This window comes from Giraffa tippelskirchi, chromosome Y (genome assembly GCF_054371585.1).
Source record: "Giraffa tippelskirchi isolate mGirTip1 chromosome Y, T2T-mGirTip1v1.2.pri, whole genome shotgun sequence".
NCBI lineage: Eukaryota > Metazoa > Chordata > Mammalia > Artiodactyla > Giraffidae > Giraffa > Giraffa tippelskirchi.
In genome coordinates, this window is record NC_137290.1 from 9,653,161 (window position 1) to 9,679,181 (window position 26,021).

Genomic DNA, 26,021 nt, shown 5'->3' on the forward strand with positions numbered 1-26,021 from the left:
ACTCTTGAGAGTCCCTTGGCCTGCAAGAAGATCCAACCAGTCCATCCTAAAGGAGATCAGTCCTGGGTGTTCATTGCAAGGACTGGTGTTGAAGCTGAAACGCCAATATTTGGCCACCTCATGTGAAGATTTGACTCACTGGAAAAGACCCTGATGCTGGGAAGGACTGGGGGCAGGAGGAGAAAGGGATGACGGAGGATGAGATGGCTGGATGGCATCACCGACTTGATGGACATGGGTTTGGGTAGACTCTTGGAGTTGGTGATGGACAGGGAGGCCTGGCGTGCTGCGATTCATGGGGTCGCAAAGATCGGACACGACTGAGCAACTGAACTGAACTCTACCAGAAGATAATTCATTATTTATATGACATTCATTTTTAAACAGGCGCCCTGTATTCTACCTGCAGCTCCTGATTCAGGGGTTATTTAACCTCCAGTGTTGTCAGCTTTCCCCTCATGAAAACGAGGACTCTAAATGATTAAACATGAAAATTAAGTATAATTACATACACACACAAACTCAGAACACTCTGGTAATGTAGAGTCAAACCTCTTCCTTTAAGGCTTTTAAAGAATCCTTTGACCCACCGCAGACTCTCACACATTAAGTGTGCAAAAGCCAGGTGCAGAAGTGGGAACAGTCGACTAGTTACACACACCGAAAATTGTTAGTGATACACATTTTCACATGCAGACTGTGGAAACCAGGGCTTCATGACACAAACACACCTGCAGACAAGTCCAGGGAAATTCAGAAACCCCTACCACTCAGGTGGGCAGGCCTGCTTCTCAGAACTGAGCACACTCCTCACAGGCAGTCCTAAACACACACACACACACACACACACACTCCAGACAGGCACACACACACACACACACACACTCCAGACAGGCACACACACACACACACACACACACACCCTCCAGACAGGCACAAAGGCAGACCCACAGACTGAAGGGACCCCTCACCCTCCCCAACACAACTTCCCTCTGGCGGACACCCAGGCCCACCCTCAGCCTCGCTCCGGCACCTCCCCCAGGGGCTGCCCCTCAAAATCGGGCGCTCCCAGCCCCCATCTGCAGTCATGCAGGTGCACAGAACCACCGGAGGCGCAAAGGCTGTTTCCCATGTGCCCTTCTCATCTGCAAGCCTCTGATGCATCTCAGCGCACCTGCAAACACGTCCAGAGGGCCTGCCTTGCTCCCTACCCCTCAAAGTGCCCCCCAGACTCCCCACAACACCCCCACGGCATCACTTCCCGAGGTCTACTTGGCTCATTTGCTCCCTCACCCTTGACACCCAGCTGGTTTCCCAGGTTGAGAGCAGCCCCGGTACCTCCTCCTCCTCCATCAAATTGCAAAGTCCCCGGGTCTGCCCCTCCCGCCCCCAAAACCTCGGGACCAGAAAGCAAAGTCTGTCACTGTTTCCCCATCTATTTCCCATGAAGTGATGGGACCGGATGCCATGATCTTTGTTTTTGGAATGTTGAATTTGAAGCCAACGTTGTCCCTCTCCTCTTCCACTTTCATCAAGAGGCTCTGTAGTTCCTCTTTGCTTTCTGCCATAAGGGTGTTGTTATCCGCTTATCTGAGGTTACTGATATCTCTCCCGGCAATCTTGATTTCAGCTTGTGCTTCATCCAGCCCGGTATTTCGCATGATGTACTCTCCATATAAGTTAATGAAGCAGTGTGGCTATATACATCCTTGACGTATTGCTTTCCCAGTTTTGAACCAGTTCCTTTTCCCATGTCTGGCTCTAACTACTGTTTCTTGACCTGTATACAGATTTCTCAGGAGGCAGGTCAGATAGTCTGGTATTCCCATCTCCTGAAGACTTTTCCACAGTTTGTTGTGATCCCCACAGTCAAAGGCTTTAGCATAGTCAATGAAGCAGAAGTACATATTTTCTGGAGTTCTCTTGCTTTTTCTATGATCCAACAGATGTCAGCAATTTGATCTCTGCTTCCTCTGCCTTTTCGGAATCCAGCTTGAACATGCGGAAGTTCTCAGTTCATGTAGTGCTGAAGCCTAGCTTGGAGAATTTTGAGCATTACTTTGCTAGTGTGAGTTGAGTGCGATTGTGTGGTAGTTTGAACACTCTTTGACTTTGCCTTTCTTTGGAATTGGAATGGAAACTGACCTTTTCCAGTCCTGAGGCCACTGCTGAGCTTCCCAAATTTGCTGGCATATTGAGTGCAGCACTATCAGAGCATCATCCTTTAGGATTTGTAATAACTCAGTAAGAGGGAGTAGTAGTCCTAAACTTGTGCTTAGAGTGTGAAGAAATTCCACACAGGTAGAAACACACGTATGTGTTAATAGCATGTGTATTGGACTCAAACACAAAATATCTTTTACAGTGTGCCTCAGGGTCACGGTAGTTCAAGAGTTTCCCTCCTTTTTCTAACCATTCTCACACCCTCAGCCATATTGATTTCAGTTTGGCCTCCAATCATTTTGGGGCCAGTCACCTTTTTTGGCCAGGGTGTGTGGCAGGTATTTTGGAATCCTGGGCCATCAGGCCTGTGTCGCAGCTGCCCCTCTTTTGCCCAAAAGCATCCCAGACGGTGCCTACGGATGAGTGTGGCTGTGTCAACATGCCCTCATTTACACAAACAGGCTCTGGGCTGGATGGTCATAGTCTGCCCACCTCTGACCTGGAGAATTTTCTGTACCAGCCCCTGCAGTACATAAAACCAAGCTGCTCTCTGGCAAAAGGACAGTTTGTGAAGAAAAGTGAACAGATAAAATGCTTTAAAGAAAGAACTATTTTATGAACATTTGAATCCTATGAATTGAAAGAATGTAATACACAAACAGGCACATAGTGCGGAATTTGGCAGAAAATTTAAAATGGTAGTGTTTTTAAAAAGCTCCTCTGAGCCGTGTGTTTCTCTCCAATAAATTGGGGATCATATTAGCTCGTATTTCACAGGGCTCTGGTGACAGGTCCATGAGAGCATCTCCGTAAAGTGCTCAGCACCATGTGGGACAGGCAGAAGCTCTCAGGACATATTACCATTTATCTATCATCAGCAGTCGCCGACTGGTTAATCTGGCCCAGGCAGAGGAGGTGTCCTGTGGGCAGGGCACTGGCCACCGTGAGACTCAAAGTGCCCAGAGGGCCCTGCGTGGACCCAAGAGTCCCCAAGATCCACCGATGAGATGCTCCATGAGACTGTGCTCCTTCAGGCTCTCCCAGCAGCAAGCCCACAGCCTCACTTTCTGGGGCTACAGTGTGGGATCATTCTGATAATCTAAGAGACCTACAGGGTTTCCCTGGTGGCTCGTTGGTGAAGAAACTGTCTGCAGTGCAGGAGACGCAGGAGTCACGGGTTCCATCCCTGGATCAGGAAGATCCCTGGGGAAGGAAATGGCAACCCACTCCAGTATTCTTGCCTGGAAAATTCCATAGACAGAGGAGCCTGGCGGGCTACAGTCCATGGGGTCGCAAAGAGTTGGACACGGCTGAGCGCTCAGCACAGCACAAGCGGTCTAAGCCAATCCTGACACAGATCCTTTAGTGACCACGGAAATGCTCTGTATCTGCGGCGTCCAGTGCGGTAGCCACTGGCCACGTGGGGCCGCTGAAATGTCCTGGATTCCTTTACACTGAAGGATCCGCAGGAAGCTATTGTGCTGGAGGCAAGAAAACTAAACCTGGATCCCTCTCCAATGCAATTCTGTGGTCACTGAAATGTCTGTGCCATGGTTGGTTTCCTGGGCACTTTCCTTCTGTCAGGTGTGGTGCTGAGCACTGGACATGGACGAGCTCAAGTAACCCTCACCCGAGTCCTATGAAATAGGAACTAAAATGACACCCAATTTGTAGGAAATTACCCAGGCTCATGAAAGCTGTTTTTAAAGGTGGTTGTTTCAAATTTTGCACATGTATCAAGAATATATTATTATTTTCATATTACACTTCACAGGATTAAAGTTTTCATACACTATGTTTTTTTACAAAAAGCATATCTGTTCACATTTCTGCCAAAACTGCACTTTTTACTTAGAAAAGCACTACAGTCTTTAATGCAGATGTCCATGCAACATAACCAACATGAACCTTGCAATGACGGGTGCATGTGATCGCGTGGACCCCTTTTGCAAAAATTCCTTATAAACAGATCTCCTACCGACCTGTTTGGAGCGGTTCCTCACCACTCTCTGAGAGGCTGTCAACTGGGCTATAAATCCCCCAGATAAAATGGGAACTCACAACGCACATGTTGTGCGTTTTCACCTCAGTGAACACCTTCTATGGATTTTGTGGTGGTGGTTGTTAACTGGCACTATTGTGGCTACACATACGTGCTACACACAATATTCCAAGTATTTCTGCAGCATCTGAAGAGGTAAATGAAGGGAGTGTTGGAAGGTCTAGGTGTCGAAAGAGGCTTTTTGACTCACAATTGTGTGACCGTCTGGGAATCTCCCCCCATGCACCTCTGTGAGGTGGATACCAGGAAGGTTAAGGGCATAGACTCTGGAGGCAGCCTGCTCCAGAGGGTTTGAAAGTTGGCTTGACTCCTTCAGATCTGTGTGACCTGAAGCAAGTGACGTGGACTCTCTGTTCTCTTATCTCAGAAAGAGGGAGAATAATAGAATGCAACTAAGGGAATCAAAATGTGTAAAGACATCAGCTCAGTGCCTGCCACATGGACGGTGCTCTAAATATTCTAAATATCTGTGTAAAACGGGAGGAGATCCTAGTCAGTGGGAGAGAGATACAGAACTAAAGAATAACTTTATTCACTCCTGGATTCAGCACAGCCTGGTGGCTGGGGATAAATCATAACAGATCAACATAAACATGAAACATAACAGATCTCGTCAGTGGTGGAAACCGTAGCCATTCTCCTTTGCTATAAAAGGGCTTCCCTGATGGCTCAGTGGGTAAAGAATCTGCCTGCAATGCAGGAGACACAAGAGATGCACGTCCAATCCCTGGGTCGGGAAGATCCCCTGGAGAAGGGGATGGCAGCCCACTCTACTATTGTTGCCTGGAAAAACCCATGGACAGAGGAGCCTGGTGGGCTACAGTCCACGGGGTCGCGGAGTTGCACTAAGTACAGACACAACTTTCCTCTAGTGATGGCAGCTATTAGGTGACACAGGATTGCCGAGCTAGGGACTACACTTCCCAGCATCCGTTACAACTGCATGTCGCCATGTGACCCGCTCTGGCCAACGAGAGGTGAGGAACAGTGATCTGGGCTTCTTGTAGGAGTCGCCCTTTGAAGGACTGAAGCATGTCTTCCCCTCTTCTCATCCCCCTACTTTCCCTGGAACCAGAAGCTGGACTGAGTGTAGGGGGTGAGCCCCCTCCAGACACGTGGCACAGAGCACCAAGGTCAAAGGACCCTGGCTGCCCAACTCCACAGAGCTGCACCGCCCCAGCCCTGGGAGTTTCACACACAGACCACAGCGTTGGGAGAGACAGCAAGTTGGGTTCATTGAAGCCGCCATATTGGGGGTTTCACATGACAGTAGCCCAGCATGCATGATACGGGGGCATGCGGGTGGCCTGGAGCGGGAGGCCGGGGGGACCTCAGGTTTCAGGAGATGTAGAGGACGTTGAGACCGCACAGGGGACACTCCCAGGCCTGGATCTCCTGATACTTTGCACGAGGCTTCGAAGGGGAGGTGTACTTCGAGCCAGCTCTCGAACTTCCAGGAGAAGGTTGCGAGTCAAACCCGGAGTCGCTCGAATCCATGTAGAAGGTGAAGCAAAAACCCAGCTGGAAGGAAAGAAAGACCACAGAGAGGAGAGAGAAGAACTTTAGTGCCCAGGGGGAGAGGGCTCCCCCCCTTAGTTTGAGGAGCTGAGCATAGACTTCAGGGGCGACCCACCTGGGGTTGAATTCCTTCTTCGCCCAGTACAGCTGGGGATCCTGAGGCAGATAACCTGACCCTCCCTGGCCTCAGTTTGCATTTCTGTATAATGGACTATAAGTAACCGATCCCTCACAGAGGTGCATAAGGACTGAACAAAGTAATCCAAAAATGGATCATTAAATGTAACAAAGTTTGCCGCTTTGTGAGAGCTGGAAAGCCGTCAGCTGTGACAATGTTTGCTTTGCTGATTTTCTTAAAACCACCTGCTTTCCTAAGAAATTAAACACTTCTTCCCAACAGAAAGCTTCACCCACAGTGCTGGCAGTATTGAAGCTGTAGTAATTTCTGGGAGGACTACTATTTCCATCCCGCGGTTTTTGAGCATTTAGGACGCTTCAGCCTGAATGACATGTCAGGTCCCATTTAATCCTCACGAGGTGGCCTCTGATCTTATTTCTCCATCCTGCAGATGAGGAAATAGGGCTAGGGAGGCCCTGGTAAGCGTTCCCACTCTGACATTTGATCAGACGTATAGGTTGGGAGCATGCGGCACTCAGGATTAGAAGTGAGTACATAACCTTCTTGATTCTCCAGACAAGGATACGGGAGCGGGTTGCCATGCCCTCCTCCAGGGGATCCTCCCAACCCAGGGATCAAACCTGTGTCTCCTGTACTGGCAGATGGGTTCTTTACCACTGGCACCACCTGGGAAGCCCATTTTTCCAGGTAAGCGTGGCACAGATGTGAACTCATTTCATTGTCCTAGTAATCCCATGTGGGGTTCCTACTGCCCTGTTTCACAAATGAGGAAACTGAGCCACAGAGGAGTTCAGGAACTGGTCCCAGGTCCCACAGCTGGTAGTGGCTGAAGCTGGGTTTGAACCCAGCGCTGAGACCCTGGAGTTGGGGCCCTTAGCCTCAGAGGGCTGGGATGCCAGCTGGGAGGCTTGGGGTGGGCAGGACAGCGTTCCCTCCACACGGTGCCCTCACCTCTGCAGAACCGTCCTTCTCCTGTTCCCAGGTTATCAGCCCTTCCCACTTGGGACATTTGGGGTCCAGATCCTTCTTGCGATGGGTAGGGCAGGGGTGTCCTGAGCATTGCAGAAATGCTAAGCAGCATTCCTGGCCACTGGATGCCATTAGCACGACCCCTTCAATTGTCACAAACAAAAATGTTTCCAGACATTGAAGGCGTCCCCTGAGGGGCAAACCGCCTCTGGAGGAGAATCACCACCTCATCCCTTCCTTGTGTTCTCCAGGTTTGGGGAAAGGGAGGGATCGCCTTCCCATTGCATTCCCATGGTCAGCTGACTTGGCCTGTGGCCATTAGTGTCCTGCATCACCTCAGTTCATGACTGGTTCTGTGGAGGACACAGGTGAGCAAGGGCCTGGAAGGCACAGTCAGAATTCTCTCTGCTTCTAGGTTATTTAGTGCATCTACAAGTGTCTCTCCAATGAGTCCCTATTAGAAAGGAGAAAGTCAGATATTATTCAGCAAAGAACGGGGACAAGCATCTTGGCCCAATGGCTCAAAATTCACATCACCAGTGATGGCGCACAGACCTCATGTGCATCAAAATGTGATGTTCTGAGAAGGACACGGCATCACTTAGGTGGTGCTCCAGAGATCAGAGCTTATCCGGAATCTCATTCATAGGGAGATCGCCAAAAATACAACCAATAATCCACAATATGAGATGGGGGTGACTTTGGACTTCAAAATGCCTTCATAAAAGGCAAACAAGGCTTAGGAGACTGTCTAGCGTAAACAAAACTACAGATACGTTACTAAGTACAACCCCCGCATACACAACTAGACCTAGTGTTGGAGGGAAAAGAATGCCAAAGGGACAGTATGGAGCATACTATTAATATCAAAACCGATACAGGGATAAGGTGAAGTGTGTGTCAGGGCTGAATGCAGGAAGGTGACCACAGCCCCACCCTGAAATAACAGAATATTGCATTTCTCAGGCGATACACACTTAGGTATATTATGTGTAGATATACTGCAATAAATATACATATATATTACATTTTGTTAAAGAAAATACACAAACAGAGAAAATGTTAGCAATTGGCGAATTTGGGTGATCTTTAACCGTCTGTGACTCTCACGTTCTTTTCCAATGTGATTTCTAAGGAGTCCTTCCCAGGAGTGCTACAGGCACTAATAGGAAAGACATTCTCGCAGGCATGTGACACAGGGCCTCCCCTCACCCCTCCTCACGGCTGCCCCTGGTTCTCACCAGGGTCCCTCCAGGCTCCCTTCTGGCCTGTTAAGAAGCCCAGAGACAGAGCAGATGCCTCGTTGGCCAAGGGTGAGTCACGTGCCCAGCCCAGGTACAATCACAGGGAACCTTGGCACCGCCGGCTCTGATTGGTCGGGGCGGACCTGGAGCTGGTCTGAGGATGGGATCAGATCCATCCAAAGAGCATGGAGACACGTGGTCTCCCCGGAAAAGTCAAAGTGGTTAGTAGGAAAAAGAAGAATGGTACCCAGGTAGACAAGGCCATACTTGCCTCCACAGGAGGGACCGTTCCCTAATTCATTCCTTCATTTAATCAGCCCGTGTGTATACAGAGCCTGACACCGGTTACACCTGATCTAGACAGGGGATGTGTCACTGAACAACACGGGGGTTCCTGCTGGCATCCTCCCCCTGAACTACTCTCCTAAGGGAGACAGATTAGGAGCAAATAGATACACAGTGTAATCTCAAGTAGCAGTAATAGTGCTGAAGAAACTCAGCAAGGCAAGGCATCGGGGAGGCAGTGTCAAGGGCGGCTTCATGAAGGAGGTGACACAGGAGCAGAGGTTGGAATCAGCAAAGAGAAGGAGGCAGGAAAGAGGGCAGCACCCTCAAGGAAAACCATCCCCTCCACAGGAAGGGGTCCCATCTGGGACGGCGGAGGGGCACAGGGCACCCAGGCAGCCAAGGGTCTCTGCTGGGCGGAGAGGCTGGCCGATAAGCCTGACCTCTCAGGCCCAGGGTTCTCTGGGCAAAGGAGAAAACAACTAGACCCACCATGCCACACGTCGGCGCCCGTTTGGCTGACACTCTTGCGTTCTTTCCGGTGGGCCCCCTTTGCCGACCGGTAGTGCTCTCAAAAGGCAGGGCTGAGCGAGGAAGAAAGAGGCATGAGGCTATCTCGCCCACTGAGGCTTGAGAAACTCGATAATAATAAGATGCTCATCAGGAAACCAGTGAAGACGGCTAATACCTGTGGAGTACCTGTTATGTGTCAGGTGTGCTTTTAAGTGTTTTGCAGGCATTAGCTTGTTTGGCTGTTCATAATAACTCTCTGAGATGGGCACTATATTCCTCCAACTTAGCAATAAGGAAACAGAGAGCTTAGGACCCTTGTGGGAGTTTGCACAGTAGTGCCTGCAGAGATGCATGAAGTTGCATCCTGAAGGTCCCCAGGGAACAGACAGGGCTTGTCAGTGAGTGGAGAGGCTAGAGTTAGACAACAGGAGCTCTGGAGATAGTGACGCCCTGGGGCGCCCGTGCCCAGGAGGAAGGCACAGCTGATACACAGGTGCCAGTGGGGCACGTCTCTCCAGAAAACACTAGAGTTTCCTCGAAGAAGACAGACATGTCAATTTGGAGTCAGAGTTCCTGCTATTTCAAAGCTGCGCACAAATCCGTCTATTTCCTTACACACGCCTCCACTCCTGGCCTCTCTCTGGAGGAGCATCCAGGCCACCTGTGCAAACGTCCCCTCGGACACTGCCATCTCCCTTTCTAAACATATTGTCCTGGATCCACTCCCCTGTGTAATGTGACCCAAGTAGAGTCCTGTTTCTACTTGCATATACTGTCATCATCAAACACTGGGAATAACCCAAATGGCCACCTGCACGAACCTGGTTAAGCTTCCCTGATGGCTCAGTGGTAAAGAATCTGCCTGCCAGTGCAGGAGACACAGGAGTCCTGGGTTCAATCCCTGGATCCAGGAAGATCCCTGGGAGAAGGAAATGGGAACCCACCCCAGTATTCTTGCCTGGAGGATTCCATGGACAGAGGACCTTGGCAGGGTTACAGTCTGAAGGGTAGCAAAGAGTCAGACATGACCGAAGCAACTGAGCACACACACATAGCACAGAGAGACTATGGAATCCCAGGCAGCTGGAACACAAACCAGGCATCCTGAGGGGGAGAGTCCTCGAGATGGACAGGGGACACAGTGCTTAAGGTCAAAGACCCCCAGGCCAGATGGCCAGGGTTCCGATCCCACTGTGAGCTGATGATTCACACTTGTCACCCTTCAGATTTCCCATCTGAAAAGGCGGTAATTCCTGTCCCTCCCTCACTGTGAAGCATGTGTGACTGGATGTGTGGAAAGACTTGGGACTGTGACTGGAAGATTCTCAGTGTCAGATCAGAACTAAATGAAACAAGACCCAGTATGAATGAAAGTGGCATGTGTAGTATGCACCCGTATATCAGATATAAATACACAGTAACAGATACATACACATCCTTGTCTCCATGAGTGAGCATAGAACATTCTAGAAAGCTGGACAAGGAGCTAGAAAGTAGCTATGTCTGGGGAAGGAACTACAAAGCTGAGCGACGGAGAGGCATGCCTGTTGTTTTGTGTGATGGTTATAGGCTCTGAGAGATTTGATAAAATACGTGGGGAAAGACATGGTGGATTGCGGCAATATCTGGCGTACCATCATCACGTCAGCTACAATGACTGGGTGTCCCCAGCGCCCCCCCTCCTTAAGAGGAGCCAGTGGGAGATACTTGGGGTTGGGGCCAGTCTTCAGGGTCATCCCTTCCCCATCAGCCTTTCCCTGAGGCCCTCCCCACTCCTGCCTGCCCACAGTTTCCGCCCCACGTGTGTCTCACCTCGTCTCTGTGGAGGCCTGGTCTGCACCTCCTCCCTTTCCTGGCCCCTGCTGGTGTTCAGAGGCAGCATGGTGACTCCACTGCTGCTCCCTGTGAACAGGAGAGACAGCAGTCAGTGCCTGGGTGGCAGAGCCAGGGGGCCCGGGTGTGAACCCAGAGGTCGGGTGCACTCAGACAGCTCCATCCCCTCCGCATGTCTCCAGGTCCCCAACATCCAAGGAACCAAGGGGACGTGTTGACAATGCCTCCCTCCTGGTTCCGTCCAAAGCCCAGCATGTGATCTGGGGAGACCGGTTGTCATGGAGCCTGGCAAGGACAGGGGCAGGGCTCGTGGTACCTGGGACTTACCCCCTCTAAAACTAGAAAACCTGTGACATAAAGTGCTGGGGACAGGAAGCTGCAGCTTGGCTAAGTGGGAATCAAAAGGGCCTCAGGAGTCTGGCATACAGCAGGCACTCAGTAATTGCACTCCTGGGGCATTCCCAGGGCTGTCTTTCAGCTCCTTCCCAGGGCTACCAGGCAGTCTGACCGAGGGGTTCAGACAGGCCCTCCCCTCCCTGTCCTCGGGGCCATCCAGGTCCACATCAGGACTGTGGTCAATGGGAGGGGCTGAGCCCCAGACCCCTCAGCACAGCCCGGGGGAGGGGCCGGCCCTGCAGGGAGGCTTCTCTGCACAGGCTCAGTGTGGGGTCATCACCTCCGGCCAGCATTGCCCTGGGCAGGACTTGGGCCAGCGTGTCTGGGGGTGAGAACTGGGGGGATTCCAGCCTGCCAGTCACTAGCTGAGAGAGCTCAAGGTTTACCAACAGCACAAGAAAGCACAGCACACTGAGATTTGAGTTTCAGACACACAGATCGTTTTTTAGAATAACTATCTCCAAACACTGCATGGGTCGTGTCCTACATGACATAAAAATTCATTTTGTGTTTATTCTGCTAAACTGTGTTTCAGTATTGGCATGTCCCATGGACTACTTTCCATGTACTTGTACTAAAAGGTAATTCATTCTTCAACTGAAATTTCAATTTAAGTATTTACCATGTGTTTTACCTGGGATGCCCCAGTTTGGGGGTATTTAACCTCTTGTGCTGTCAGCTTTCCCATCCACAAAATGAGCAGAATGATGAAACGTGAGGATTACATAGAATTAAATGCATGTCAAGTGTTGAGAACACAGTCTGACCCAGACTCAGGCAGTCCCGTGTCGGATCCAACTCTATCGCTGTTGGTGGCGGGGGTGGGTCAGGAGGCCTCCCCCCCACCGTCTCCTACGCACCTTCCCTGGATCACTGTCTCTAACCCTGGGACCCTCCAGCCTGACCTCTGACCTCTGATCTCTCCCTCATCAGTCCAGGGCCTCGTTCTGGGCCAGGTTGTCTGGGGGAGAGAAACCCTGCGGGAGGGAAAAGGCCCCTGGGTCACCAAGCAGCTGAGGCACAGGGACAAGGTGCTGGTCAGTAGGGCATGTGGGCTTCAGAACTGGGGCAGCCCTCCAGGACCCTCAGAGCTGGGACAACCCCCCAGGAACGGGGAGACCCCCTCGGGTCCTCTCACGCACTCTGGCTCTCCATGACGTGCTCCAAGCATCTGGGGCACCAGGTGCACCCAGAAGTTTATTGGAAAGAACCGAGAGCCGCAGGCAGACACACTGCCCTGCAGCCCCAGAGGGGAAGACATAAGAGCTGTGTGCCCACCGTCCCCTCCGGCTGAGCCTGGCCCCCCAGCCCCGGCGCCTCCCCCGGAGGCCGCCCCTCTGACACAAGCTGCCCTGTGCCCACCGTCCCCGCCCACTGACCCCGGCCCACCCGGGCCTGGCCCCTCCCCCAGAGGCTGCCCCTCAGAGAAGCACCCTGACCCCCAAAACCAGACACGACCCCCCAAAGTCCCTGGAGGTCGCCAAGCCCATTTCCGACGGCTGTAGTTAGCAGCACATCATCACAGCCATCCTCCGAGGACCTCCATATGCCTCCAGAAGTTTCTCTGTCCCTATTTGTCCCAACAGGCTCCCCCCAGAGACAATTTCTCAGTCTTCTCTTTGGTCAGGGCTGTGCCTGGACCCGTGATTCCCACCTGACCTCTCCTGTGTCCTGCACAAAGTCCCGCCTCCTCCCCCAAACTAACATGTCCACAGGTCTGTCCCTTGCGCTCCCTAAAACCTGGGGACCAGGACCCAGCTCCCCCTCCGCTGTCCTGCGGGTGGTCACCGCCATCCCCTCTTGCAGATACCCCAGCCTCCTCTGACCACTGCAGTCGTGGCTCCTCCTGGTGACCCCAGAAACACTCAGACTTGGGAGGGGCCGGGAGGCTCAGAAGGTGAGATGGCCCTCAGGGAGGCCTGGTTCCTCAAGGGGTGCCACCGCCCTCCCCATTGGGTCTCAGTGGCCCCCAGGTCGCGCCCCTGCACCCCACTCCCCAGGAGGCCCCCGCACATCCTCCCCGGGTGCCCCTACCCCATGCTCCCCGCGGAGACCCCGCAGCACCATCCTGCCTGAACATGAAAGTTGGAGACCCTTCAGGACCGTGGCCAAGGAACTGATCTCGAGACTATCATTGCGACCTGGGTCTTCCACCCTGGGCGTAGGCGGGATGGGGCCCCAGTGCCTTTGCTTGACGCCCGGACAGGGCTGGCTCTGGGGATGCCCGCGGAGCCTGTGGACAAACGCGAGAGAATGAATGCGGCTGGGTTGCCCAGTCACACAAGGCCCCCGTCCCCGCCCCAACCCCCAGATATTAAGTCAAGAGGTTAACAGGGTCTCTGACAACCGCACGGGCGTCAGAATGTTCACCGCAATTCCGTTATTCGTGGGGAGGGTCCCGGGCCTCTTCCTCCAGGAAGACCCCCAGCCTGCCAGCATCACTGTCCCTCCTATGAGCTGTCCCTACTGGACCTCAGCGCCTGGCCCCTCGCCCAGCGCCCCTCCCCCACTGTGGGGCCAGGCCTTCCTGGGAAAGGCACAGAGGCTCAAGCTTCAGAGACCCAGGGGTGGGGGTCCTGAAGGATTACACACACACAGTGACTCCCTCCCGCGAGCTGACCCCCTGCTCTGGACTCACAGGGGGACACTCTCAACAACTCCCAGCCACACCCCTGGCCCCAGAGTCCCACGTGTGCAAATAAAGACACACTTTGCACTTGTAGATCCTGAAACACACGCAAATGGGCAGTAACACATCGTGAGGTTGAGGAACGCTCAGGCACGCATGCGTGCATACACACACACACACACAGACGTGCAGATACACAAAGCTTCAAATACTGGGTACTTCCAGGCACACACACTCAGGACACACATATTTGCACAATTCAATCTGAAAGGACACTCTATGGGACACCCAGACCACCTCTGTCTGACACCCCAGGCTCAACCCCCAGTCTCACCTGGGGAGCCATCCCACAGAGGCTTCCCCTCTCAGACCACCCCCACCCCTACCCGCAGGTTCACTCGCCTTTACACTCTATCCAGATGGTGTTTTTAAACATCAGAATCACTGCTTTGGACTTACAGGCTTGGTAAACAGTGAAACCTACTAGGAAATCAAATCACACAGATAAGCAGAGAGAAACCCTGGCGTGTCTCTCTCAGACACCCTCGGAGACACCCAGCCGTGCACACGGACACACACATACCCACACCCACACCGCAGTCACAGACATTCCTGGAAAATCAGAGTCACCCCTTCAGCTCGCGGGCCTTTTGGAAACGCTAAGACCCGCTCACAGATCCACACACACAAACGTTCAGGTTTAGGTTCCTGGAGCTTGAAAGAGCAGACAATCCGGGCAGATACACACACAGACACACGCATGTACGGACTTGCAGAAACACCTATTTTCAAACAGACACTTTGGACACGGGGACATAAAGACACAGACGCCTTGGCAGACACGTTTGCAAAGCCGGAATCGGCCTCCAGACACAGGATCGCCTAGGGCTGGACTCGGGGGCCGACGCCCAGTCTCCCCCAGAGGTCGCCCCCCTCAGATGCGCGTCCCCGGCGCGCTCCAGGCACCCGCCGGCCGCAGGCGCGGGCGCGGAGACACACGAGGCTCCATAACGCTCCGGCAAGCACGCTTCTCGCCAGCTTGCTCTGGTGCCCCCGAAAGGCTCCGGAGGGGTTGCACGCCCCGCCCCACTCCCCCAGACCCCCGTCTAGGCTCCCCCGAGTCAGCCTCCTGAGCTGCCTCCGGCCGTTCCGGAAGGAGGCCCCGGCCCTGCCGCCTCCCCAGAGCGCCTCGTCCCCCAAGGGAGCCGCGCGGCCCGCAGACCCGCGCTCCTACCTCCTGGCGTCTTCGGGCCGGGCGCCTGCTCCTCCTGCACCTGCCCAGGGAGGAGGCCCAGCCAGGCCTTCACCCACAAGGCCCAGTCCTCCTCGCTGCCCTCCAGCCTGCTCTCTTCCCGGCGGCCCGAGGAGCCCTCGGACCACGAATCGCCCGCCTCGCGCCTCAGAAGGGTCTGAGGACTGCGGCCGCCCTCGGGGAGCCGCGGGCTCCTCGGGGGCCTCCTCGGCGCGCGCGCCCGCGCCCCGCCGCCGGAACGCACCCGCACCTCCTGGCGGGCCGCCTCCGCCCTCCCCGCGGCGACCCCGCAGCGCCAGCCCGCGGCCCGCCGCCCGCCGCCCTTCGCCCGCCGCCCCGCACTGCACACTCGCCCGGACGGCGCAGACCCTTCGGAGCCCCGGCAGCGACTCGGCTCTGGGCTGCCCAGAGGCACAGAGTCGGGGCGGGCCGGCCCCGGGCCGCTTCCTGGCGTCCCGCGGGGGCGGTGAGGGCGGTGGGTTCCCGGAAAACCCTCCTGGGGACACCCTGGACAAAAGCACGGAAGGAGCGGCTCCAGACCAACGACCCCGCCCGGGCCCACAGGGACTCAGATCAGGTGGGTATAACAGTGCCCAAAACAGACAGCAAGTGCTAGTGCTGGCTGTGGTTTTATTACCAGGGTTGGAGGGTTGGAAATGTTGCTTTCATACCTGCTCTGTGAGCCCAGCGTCCCTGGAATATTGTCTCCCTGGCGTGGGGTCCACCTGGGCCCCCCGCCCCCAGCGCCCCTTCCCCTCCCCGACCTCGACCCAGCCTGGGCCCAGGTCTTCCAGTAGGCAGGTGGGGTTGACAGGGAAGAACCAAGAACCCTGTTATACTGCCGGGCCCAGGTCTTCCAGGAGGCAGGTGGGGTTGACAGGGAAGAACCAAGAACCGTGTTATACTGCCGAGCCGCGGAGACCCAAGGGTCTGGATGCCTGGGGGTCGGGGGGGTGGCACTGATGTCTGGGACCTGGGGGCCTGCCCTGTGCCTACTTCAGATACACAGTGACCCCCAAGGCACACCCACACACTCACTGCTGCTCACAGTGGCCTACTCTCAAACCCCCAAGATGTATTTCTCCTCCATGGACCAGAATCTCCTCCCCTCTTTTTTGATATGCAGATAATTAGAATGAGGAAGTTATCTTGGGTATTGACCATGCAGTAGGCACCAACCCAGTGTCTTTACACATGTCGATCCCCTTAATGCTCACGACCACGTGGCCAATTCTGTTATTCTGTCTCTTTCTGAGATAAGAGAACAGAGGCACAGAGTTCCTGTCGCTTGCTTCAGGTCACACAGATCATAAGGAGCCAAGCCAGGATTCAAATCCAAGGAGGCTGACTCTAGAGACTGTGCCAACAGGACTTAGCAGTTAAACAACAACAACAAGCCTCTGTATCACACTCCTTTGGTGGCAAGCAACAGAAACCCTGATTCAGGGCCTTTGCACTGGCTGTTTCCTCCCCCTGCAGCGCCCTTCCCCCAGGGTTTTTCTGTTGTTGATTCAATCAGCATCTTTTCCAGTTCTTCCTTGCATGCAGGTATTGTTGACTTCACCGCTTATGAGATATTTATGACAGTTCTTTGGTGCTGGCTGACTTTAAGATTATCACCAGTTTCCAGCCCTCTGTTACTTAGGAAAGCACCCACTCATTTCTGAGAAGTCAAATGATCACCCATGAGCTTCAGCACTTCAGCAATTTAGAAGACTATAGAGCGAGTTTTCTCTTTAAGATAATACATGCATTTCACAAGAATCCCAAGTGGTAACAAGGTGTATTCATTAAAACAAACAAACAAAAAGCCTCTCTCTCTCTACCTTCTACTTTTGAAGTTTTAATTTTGTGGATATTTATAATCTATTCATCTTGAGAAATTTCTTTCAAAAGTTTTGCCTTCAAAAACCAGATTCCAGGGGTACAAGCACATATCCTTCCGACTGATTAAAGGAAAAGCAGGAGAGTCGGTGAGGTGGTGAAACCCCTGGAACTCTTGTGCATTGTTATGGAAGTGTGAATTGGTGCTGCTCTTTAGAAGAGAAAACTGGTGGTTGGCATAACTGCACATATGCACGTCCAACCCCAACAACCCCATTCTTGGGTATATTCCCAGTAGAAATGCGTATTAAGCTAACAGAGGGTGTGTACGAAGATGTTTCACGACACCTCTCACACTGTTGGTGGGAATATAAACTGCTGCCGTCACTCTAGAGAACAGTGTGGAGGTTCCTTACAAACTAAAAATAAAGCTATCGTATGAGCCAGCAATCCCACTCCCAGGCATGTACCTGAAGAAAACTCTACTAGGAAAAGACCCATGCATCCCTATGTTCAGAGCAGCACTGTTTACAACAGCCAAGACATGGAAGAAACCTCAGGGTCCATCAGCAGACGAACGGATGAAGAAGATGTGGTACATATACACAACGGAGTATCACTAAGCCATCAAAAAGAATGAAATTATGCCATTTGCAGCAACATGGATAGACCTCGAGATTATCATACCGAGAGAAGTCAGGCAGAGAAAGACAAATACCTTATAATATAACATATAGATGGAATCTCATAAAAATGAACTTAGAAAAAACAGAAACAGACTTGCAGACATAGAAAACACATACTTACTGAAAGGGAAAGGGGTTGGGGAAGGGATAAATTAGGCCTTTGGGATTAGCAGATACAAACTGCTATATACAAAAATACATAAGGTCCTGCTGCATAGTCCAGGGAGCTCTATCTGATATCCTGTAATGAAAACCAATCTGAACATTCATATTTCTATCCGAATCACTTTGCTGTGCACCAGAAACTAATACAACATTGTCGTAAATCCACTATACTTCTATAAAACAAAACCAAAAATTAACTCATATATATACACGTGCTGTCGCTTCGGTATCACTAAGCCATCAAAAAGAATGAAATTATGCCATTTGCAGCAACATGGATAGACCTAGAGATTATCATACCGAGTGAAGACAGGCAGAGAAAGACAAATATCTTATGAGATAACTTATAGATGGAAATTCATACAAATGGATTTAGGAAACAGAAACAGACTCGCAGACATAGGAAACACACTTATACTTACTGAAAGGGAAAGGGATTGGGGAAGGGATAAATTAGGCCTTTGGGATTAACAGATACAAACTGCTATATACAAAAATACATAAGGTCCTGCTGCATAGCCCAGGGAGCTCTATCTAGTATCCTGTAATGAAAACCAATCTGAAAAATCCTACATACTTCTATCTGAATCACTTTGCTCTGCCCCAAAAACTAATACAACACCGTAAATCCACTATACTTCTATAAAACAAAAACAGAAATGAACTCATTATATATATATATATATGTGCTGTTGCTTCGGCAGTGTCTGCTCTTTGTGACCCTATGGACTGCAGCTTGCCAGTATATATAGGCTTCCCTCATGTCTCAGACAACAAAGAATCTGCCTGCAAATCTATAGGTTAACTCATGTATATATCCGTTCAGTTGAGTCTAGTCACTCAGGCATGTCCAGCTCTTCGCAACCCCACAGACTGTAGCATGCCAGGCCTCCCAGTCCACCACCAACTCCCAGGGTTGACTCAAAGTCACGTCCATCCAGTTGATGATGCCATCCAACCATCTCATCCTCTGTCATCCCATTCTCCTCACACTTTCAATCTTTCCCAGCATCAGGGTCTTTTCAAATGAGTCAGTTATTCACATCATGTGGCCAAAGTATTGGAGTTTCAGCTTCAGCATCAGTGTTTCCAATGAATCATACACACACACACACACATATATATATATATGTAAACCTTACATATATACCTGCACATGTATAAAGAATGTTCCTAACAGGTCCATTCGTAATAGTCCCAAAGTGCCAGCTACCCAAATGCCCACAGAATTTCTCAGCTTTTGTGCTGGGAATCCATTTGTTTAAGGTCTGATGAGAGTCCATCCTTAAGGGTAAGGACCAGCCTCCACACACAGGCCAGGCGGGGTGTGTTTCGGCAAGTGTGTGCCCAATCCAAAAGAGTGTCATTTGCCACCATCTTGGGGGTTTTGTGAGTAGGCCATTGTGAGCAGCAGTGTGTGGGTGTTTGGGAGAGGGGTGACCGCGTGCCTGGGGGTCACTGTGCATTTGGTGATTCTGCAGTGTGGGACCCCAGCCCCCGGCCCTTCCTATCCCCACCCCCAGGCATCCAGGCCCTTGTGTCTCCGAAGCTTGGCAGTATAACATGGTTTTCCCCTGTCAACCCCACTTCTGGCCTCCTGGAAGACCTGGGCCCGGGCAGGGACAAGGTAGGGGAGGGGAGGGATGAGGGTGGGGGCCCAGGGGGAACCCCCCGCCAGGGAGACAGTGATGCCAGGACGTTAGGCTCACAGAGTGGGTGTGAGGCCAGAATTTCCAGTCCTCCAACCCTGATAACAACAAACTTGTTTCAGGCAGTTTTAACCGCTCGATCTGAGAAACCGTGTGGAGTGGGGGTGTTCGGGGGTTGTGAGCCGCTCCTTCCCCGCTTTTGTCCTTGTGGTCCCCAGGCACCTTTTAGGAAAAAGGTCCCTTTTCCTAAAAGGTGCCCTTTTCCTAAATAATTGAAGCAGATGTACAATGCGTATCAGTTCAGTTCAGTTCAGTCGCTCAGTCGTGTCCGACTCTTTGCGACCCCATGAATTGCAGCACGCCAGGCCTCCCTGTCCATCACCAACTCCCAGAGTCCACCCAAACCCATGTCCATCGAGTCGGTGCAATGCATGTAAGGGAGGCCAAAAAGATGCTATTTTAGTGAGTTCGAGTTTGCTCAAACTTATGTCCACTGAGTCGGTGATGCCATCCAACCATCTCATCCTCTGCTGTCCCCTTCTCCTCCCGCCCTCAATCTTTCCCAGCATCAGGGTCTTTTCCAGTGAGTCAGTTCTTCCCATCAGGTGTCCAAAGTATTGGAGCATCAGCTTCAGCATCAGTCCTTCCCATGAATATTCAGGGTTGATTTCCTTTAGCATAGACTGGTTTTGTCTCCTTGTGTTCAGGGGACTCTCAGGAGTCGTCTTCAGCACCATGTATGAGACCTCGGCAAACTGTTTAACCTCTGTGCCTCAGTTTTTCTATCTGTGAAAGGGGGAATGATAAAATGGGTCCTGCCTCCTGGGGTGGTTCGGAGAATTAAGTGTGTCATGTGCAAAGAACTCACTCGGGTTGGTATCTGGCTTTCAAGAACCAATATTTATCTTTTAAACATTTTTTAAAATGTGGACCATTTTTTAAATTTTTTATTGAATTTGTTTTACAATATAAGTTCTCTTTTATTGGTTTTTTTTTTTTTTTTTGGAACAACGCATGTGGGATTTTATCTCCCCGAACAGTGATTGAACCTGCACCCCTGCATTGGAAGGGGCAGTCTTAAGAAACGATATTTAAATCCTCGTTATCATTCTGCTGATGTAGTATCAGGTTAACCCATGCATGAGCCGGAATGGCTTCCCTAGATCTCAATATGTGAAAACTTCTTTATTTCCAAAAGCCACAAGGAAAATGTCAGGCCTGTGACGCTGAGTTTCTGGATCCCTCCCCTGTCCTGGGGCTACCCATGTGGCCCAGTGGTAAAGCATCTGCCTGCCAGTGCAGGAGATATAAGTTTGATCGCTGGGTCAGGAAGAATCCTGGAGGAGGAAATGGCAACCCACTCCAGTATTCTCGCCTGGAGAATCCCCTGGACAGGGGAGCCTGGTGGCTACAGCCCTCGAGGTCTCAAAAAGTCAGAGGCCTCTCAGCATGCCCACACACACACACAAAAAGGAAACCGAAATCAGCCATCCTCTGTAACATAGGCAGGACTGAATTAAAGATTAGTATGGCTAGGCTCCTAAAAAACAAACAAAAAGAAACAGACAGACAAAACCACACATGCGTGATTTGTCGTCCCTGGAAGTCTGAAAATCTAATATCTGCAGAGTCTGGGCAAAGACATCCAGCGAATTATTAGTGAATTAGTGAATCCAGCCAACTGATAGAACAGGGAGTGATGGGGGCCCTGGAGAAACGGAATCTGTTGCAATGAGGCGGCCTCTCCAAGCTCCTGCCAACTGGTGGTGGTGGACCAAGCACTGCCAGATTCTCTGATACTTTTCAAGAGAACCCAAATTCCAGGTTGTTATTTAAACTTCTTGACTTGGCAGTTAACTCAACTATCAAGGGCTTCTCAGGTGGTGGTAAAGAACCTGCCAAGGGCTTCTCAGGTGGTGGTAAAGAACCTGCCCGCCAATGCGGGAAGACAAAAGAGACTCGGGTCCATTCCCTGGGTTGGGAAGATCCTAACCAACCAGAGGGAAGAAGAAAAGGAAATGGCACTGTGCATGTCAAATACCCACCTCCAAGGCTCAATCCTAGCCCAGCCACGTACCAGCTGTGTGATGTTAGGCAAGTTGCTTAACCTCTCTGTGCTTTGGTTTCTTTATCTGCAACATGTAGGAATAACAATGTCCCCTCACCCACCATAGAATTGTCATCCTGCTGCTGCTGCTAAGGCGCTCAGTCGTGTCCAACTCATGGACCTCAGCTTACCAGGATCCCCCGTCCCTGGGATTCTCCATGCAAGAACACTGGAGTGGGTTGCCGTTCCCTTCTCCAATGCATGAAATTGAAAAGTGAAAGTGAAGTCGCTCAGTCCTGCCCGACTCTTAGAGAGCCTGTGGACTGCAGCCCGCCAGGCTCCTCCGTCCATGAGATTTTCCAGGCAAGAGTACTGGAGTGGGGTGCCATCGCCTTCTCTGAGAATCATGAGGATTAAGTAAAGTTAGTACAGGTGTAACTGTGAGAATTGTGCCTGGTATGTAAAACCCTGTGTCTCTACTGCTTTCTCCAAATGGGTGAGTCTGTGTTTCTCAGAACTGTGTGGGACGGGCTCTTCATGGATATAAATAACAATGCTGCAAACATCATGATTGGGGACTTCCCTGGGGGTCCAGTTGTGAAGAATCCGCCTGCCAATGCCGGGGGCCCAGGTTCAATCCCTGGTCTGGGAAGATTCCACAAGCTGCAGGGCAGCTGAGCCCGTGCGCCAGCCGCGACTGCTGAGCCCGTGTGCTCTAACTACTGAAGCCTGTGGACTCTGGAGCCTGTGCTATGCAACAGAGAAGCCGCCGCCATGAGAATGCCACACATCGCAACCCCAGGATAGCCCCCGTTCGCTGCAGCTCGAGAAGGCCCTTGTGCAGTAACGAAGACCCCGTGCAGCCAAAAGCAAACACATAACTTAAAAAGCATCACAATCTGAAGCAGTGGAGAGGAGCAGACACCCTGGGTTTGAGCCATCGGCCAACGCGACACGTCAGCTCAGCTGCTGAGTGGCATGGAAGCATCGCTTCGGGGGTAGGATGAGATTTTAGCAACTGCCTCTCCATGAGCACTGCCCGCAGTATTTCCATCCTGCCGTCTCACAGCTCTGGCTGACATGACTCCACTCACGGGGATCTCACGTAGAACAGTGCTTATTCAGGCAAGGATGGCCATGCTCCCCTAAAAGGTATCTATGGCACCATCTGGGGACACTTTTGGGTAGAGACAGGGGATATTGGTCAACCTCCTGCAGTGCACAGGACCACCCCCCAGCAAAGACGGATCCAGCTCCCATGCAACAGAAGCACCAAGCTGGCCGCTTTGACCCCTCAGTCTGGAATCCCTGATGCTGCATCAGCAGAGTGACAACGAGGATTTAAATATCCTTTCCTAAGAATTCCCCTTCCCATGTGGGGGGTGCAGGTTCAAGGCCTGGTCAGGGAGATAAAATCCCACATGCCTTGTGACCAAAAAAACCCATAAAACAGAACCAATATTGTAAAAAAAAAAAAAAAAAAAAAAAAAACCTCAATAAAAATGGTCCACATTTAGAAAATCTTTAAAAAAATAAATAAACATTGCTTCCTGAGAGCCAGATACCAGCCTGAGTGAGTGCTTTTCCATATGAGACACTTAATTCTCCCAACCACCCCAGGAGGCAGGACCCATTTTTTCATTCCCCCTTTCACAGATAGAGAAATGAGGCACAGAGGTTAAACAATTTGCCGAGGTCTCATACACGGTGCTGAAGACGACTCCTGAGAGTCCCCTGAACAGCAAGGAGACCAAACCAGTCCCTCCTAAAGGAAATCAATCCTGAATAGTCATTGGAAGGACTGACGCTGAAGCTGACGCTCCAATACTTTGGTCACGTGATGCGAAGTACTGACTCACTGGAAAAAGACCCTGATGCTGGGGAAGATTGAGGGCAGGAGGAGAAGCGGAAAACAGAGGATGAGATGGTTGCATGGCATCACTGACTCAATGGACATGAGTCTGAGCAAACTCGAACTAACTAAAATAGCATCTTTTTGGTCTCCCTTATATGCATTGTACATCTACTTCAATTATTCAGGAAAAGGGCACCTTGACCAGAAATAATGTCCATGTTAAAAATAAAGATTAAGGACCCTCCTTCTGGGTCACCATGTTTGTTCTTCTTTGATAGGAAGACTCCCTTCCCAGGTGCCAGGTCCACACTGACTCGATATGTATGTGCTGGTCTCTCTTTTAACACTGAAGAAATATAACCCCCCTGACTGGTTTAATGTTTTTGTTCTGTTGTTTTTCAGTGGCTGAGTTATGTCTGACTCACTGTGACATCATGGACCGCAGCACACTAGGATTCCCTGTCCGCCATCTTCCCGAGTTTGCCCAAACTCACGTCCATCGAGTTGGTGATGCCATCCAACCATCTCTTCCTCTGTCGCCCCCTTCTCCTCCCGCCTTCCATCATTCCCAGCATCAGGGTCTTTTCCAGAGAGTCGGTTGTTCACATCAGGTGGCCAAAGTATTGGAGATTCTGCTTCAGTCCTTCCAATGAATACTGAGGGTTGATTTCCTTTAGGATTGACTAGTTTGATCTTCTTGCGGTCCAAGGGACTCTCACGAGTCTTCTCCAGCAACACAGTTCAAAAGTTATCAATTCCTCAGCACTCAACCTTCTGGCAGCCTTTGTTCTGACAATATATAAAACTGTGCTGAAAACTTGGAGCAGCTTGTCAGAATAATCTGGGAAGATGACTTTCAGGTTGGCCATGTTCGCCTTATAGAAATCAACACTTTTTTCTGTCGTAAGTAAACACAACTCTTCTCTCTTCTTATTATAGGCTCATATTATTTTCATTGGTGCTGCTTGGCATACACAGCAGGATATCCGAAAAGCCCACCTGAGTTCACCTGGAGTCTACTTTGGACCAGTGCTCGGTACCAAGCTCGGGGCCCTTGAGCCCCTTCGGCATCACAGCGCCCTCAGGTGACTCTGTGAGTTTTCCCTTGTATCTGTCGCTCAGTTGTTAAGTCGTGTCCGCCTCTTTGCGACCCCATGGACTGCAGCACGCCAGGCTTCCCTGTCCTTCACTATCTCCCAGAGTTTGCTCAATCTCATGTCTGTTCAGTCGATGATGACATTCAACCCCCTCCTGTGCAGTCACCTCCTTCTCCTCCTGCAACATCTGGATCTCCTTATATTAAGTGATGGTCCACTGAAGAGAGAGATGGTCCTTTTTTCTAGGCAAAGGACCTAGGCGGAAGTTCCAGGTAGGAAGGCCTGGAATTTTGGTGTGAACCGGGTTGGCGTTTTTTTTTTTTTTTTTTAATGTGGCTTAAAACAGGAAATCTAATTTTTGATTTGCATTCTGTAATAGAATGAAACTAAAAGAAAGCAGGAGACAGTGCTACCCAGTGAGGCGCCACCCTCTGGAGCACCAGCTGGCTTCTACAATTGGTAGGGAGAACTAAGATCCCGTAGGTCATGTGGTATGGCCAATCCTGCCCCACCCCACAAGAAAAACCAAAGCCCAAGTAAACAAACGACGAAGCCTATGGTCAACTGATCCAAACCAGTCTTCTGTCTGAAAGGCTGAAGTGGGCCAGGTATCATGCCAGTGGGTCCTGTACTTCTTCCCTCTTTCAGGGTCCCCCCTGGAGGAGACCTGAGAATCAGATGGCCTGGTCCCAGCACTGGAACCAGAGTGAGAGGAGATTCAAAACTGAGGCTGGGGGCGGGGTATCGGGGTGGTATTTATAAGTTGTGTCTATACCTGTGCTCACATACTTAATGCTATGCTTTTCCTGCATTTTCCTTCGGAGAATCTGTGGCCCCCACCTGCCTCTGGAAGCACAGGGTTTGGCTAGCTTGAGTGCATGCCGCGGGGCAACACTAGGAATAGTAACCCCATCCCTAGGATGCTGGCGTTTGGGGGAATTATAACCAACGAGAAAAAGCCTACACAACGAAGCCTACAACTGCAACAGTATGTGGGAATAACTAAGGAAAACTGATGAGAAAAACAAAAGCTTTGTTGAGAACACAAAGCTTTACCAGTTGATAAGAATGCTTGAATATATAAAAGATCATCATATTCCTGGATGCTAATAAATGTAACAATGTCAATTCTTCCTGATTTGTGAAGTTCACTTCAATAATCATCAAAAAGCTGTTTTTAGTTGGTAAACAAATTTTTTATCCAGAAGAGTAACCATCATATCTTTCTCATATAAGTACACATACATATAAATACACTTTTTAAAGGTACAATGACAGAAAGCTCATCTAAGTCTATACACAAGTTAAAAACATAGATCTAGGATGCGTAAAGGGTGACAAAACAATTTGGATGATACAGATATACAACTGTATTATAAAATAACATATTATGACTTGATGTGTCATTTATTAAAATTGATGTTGGGGCAGTTAATGGGAGACCATTTTTATTTTCACATAATACATTCAAAGTAAATTCAGTAACAGTTAAAGTATATTTTATAAGTAATAAAAACTGCAGAATAAAACATTAATGTTTAGAGGTGGTTAGATTTTGTAGGTTTAGAAAAGATAGCAGAAGAATTGAGCTATATAAAAATTGAAACCTTCTGAAAAAAATTATCGAAACAAACTGGGGGAAAATGTTTATGGCCAAAATGAAGACAGATAATATCCTTATTATATAAAGACACT

At 50.7% G+C, this 26,021-nt stretch overlaps 1 protein-coding gene across 1 annotated transcript; it reads right to left on the bottom strand.

The window, feature by feature from the left end:
* Positions 1 to 5,440: 5,440 nt before the first annotated feature.
* LOC145537679 (uncharacterized) lies at positions 5,441 to 24,300 on the bottom strand. Its single transcript, XM_081568531.1, has 5 exons — positions 24,239 to 24,300; positions 14,986 to 15,510; positions 13,195 to 13,355; positions 10,706 to 10,795; positions 5,441 to 5,746 (listed from the first exon to the last, which is right to left on the bottom strand). Exons 1-5 carry the CDS (start codon positions 24,298 to 24,300, stop codon positions 5,697 to 5,699), a joined length of 888 nt encoding a protein of 295 aa, XP_081424657.1. The 3' UTR covers positions 5,441 to 5,696.
* Between the last annotated feature and the right edge of the window lie 1,721 nt (positions 24,301 to 26,021).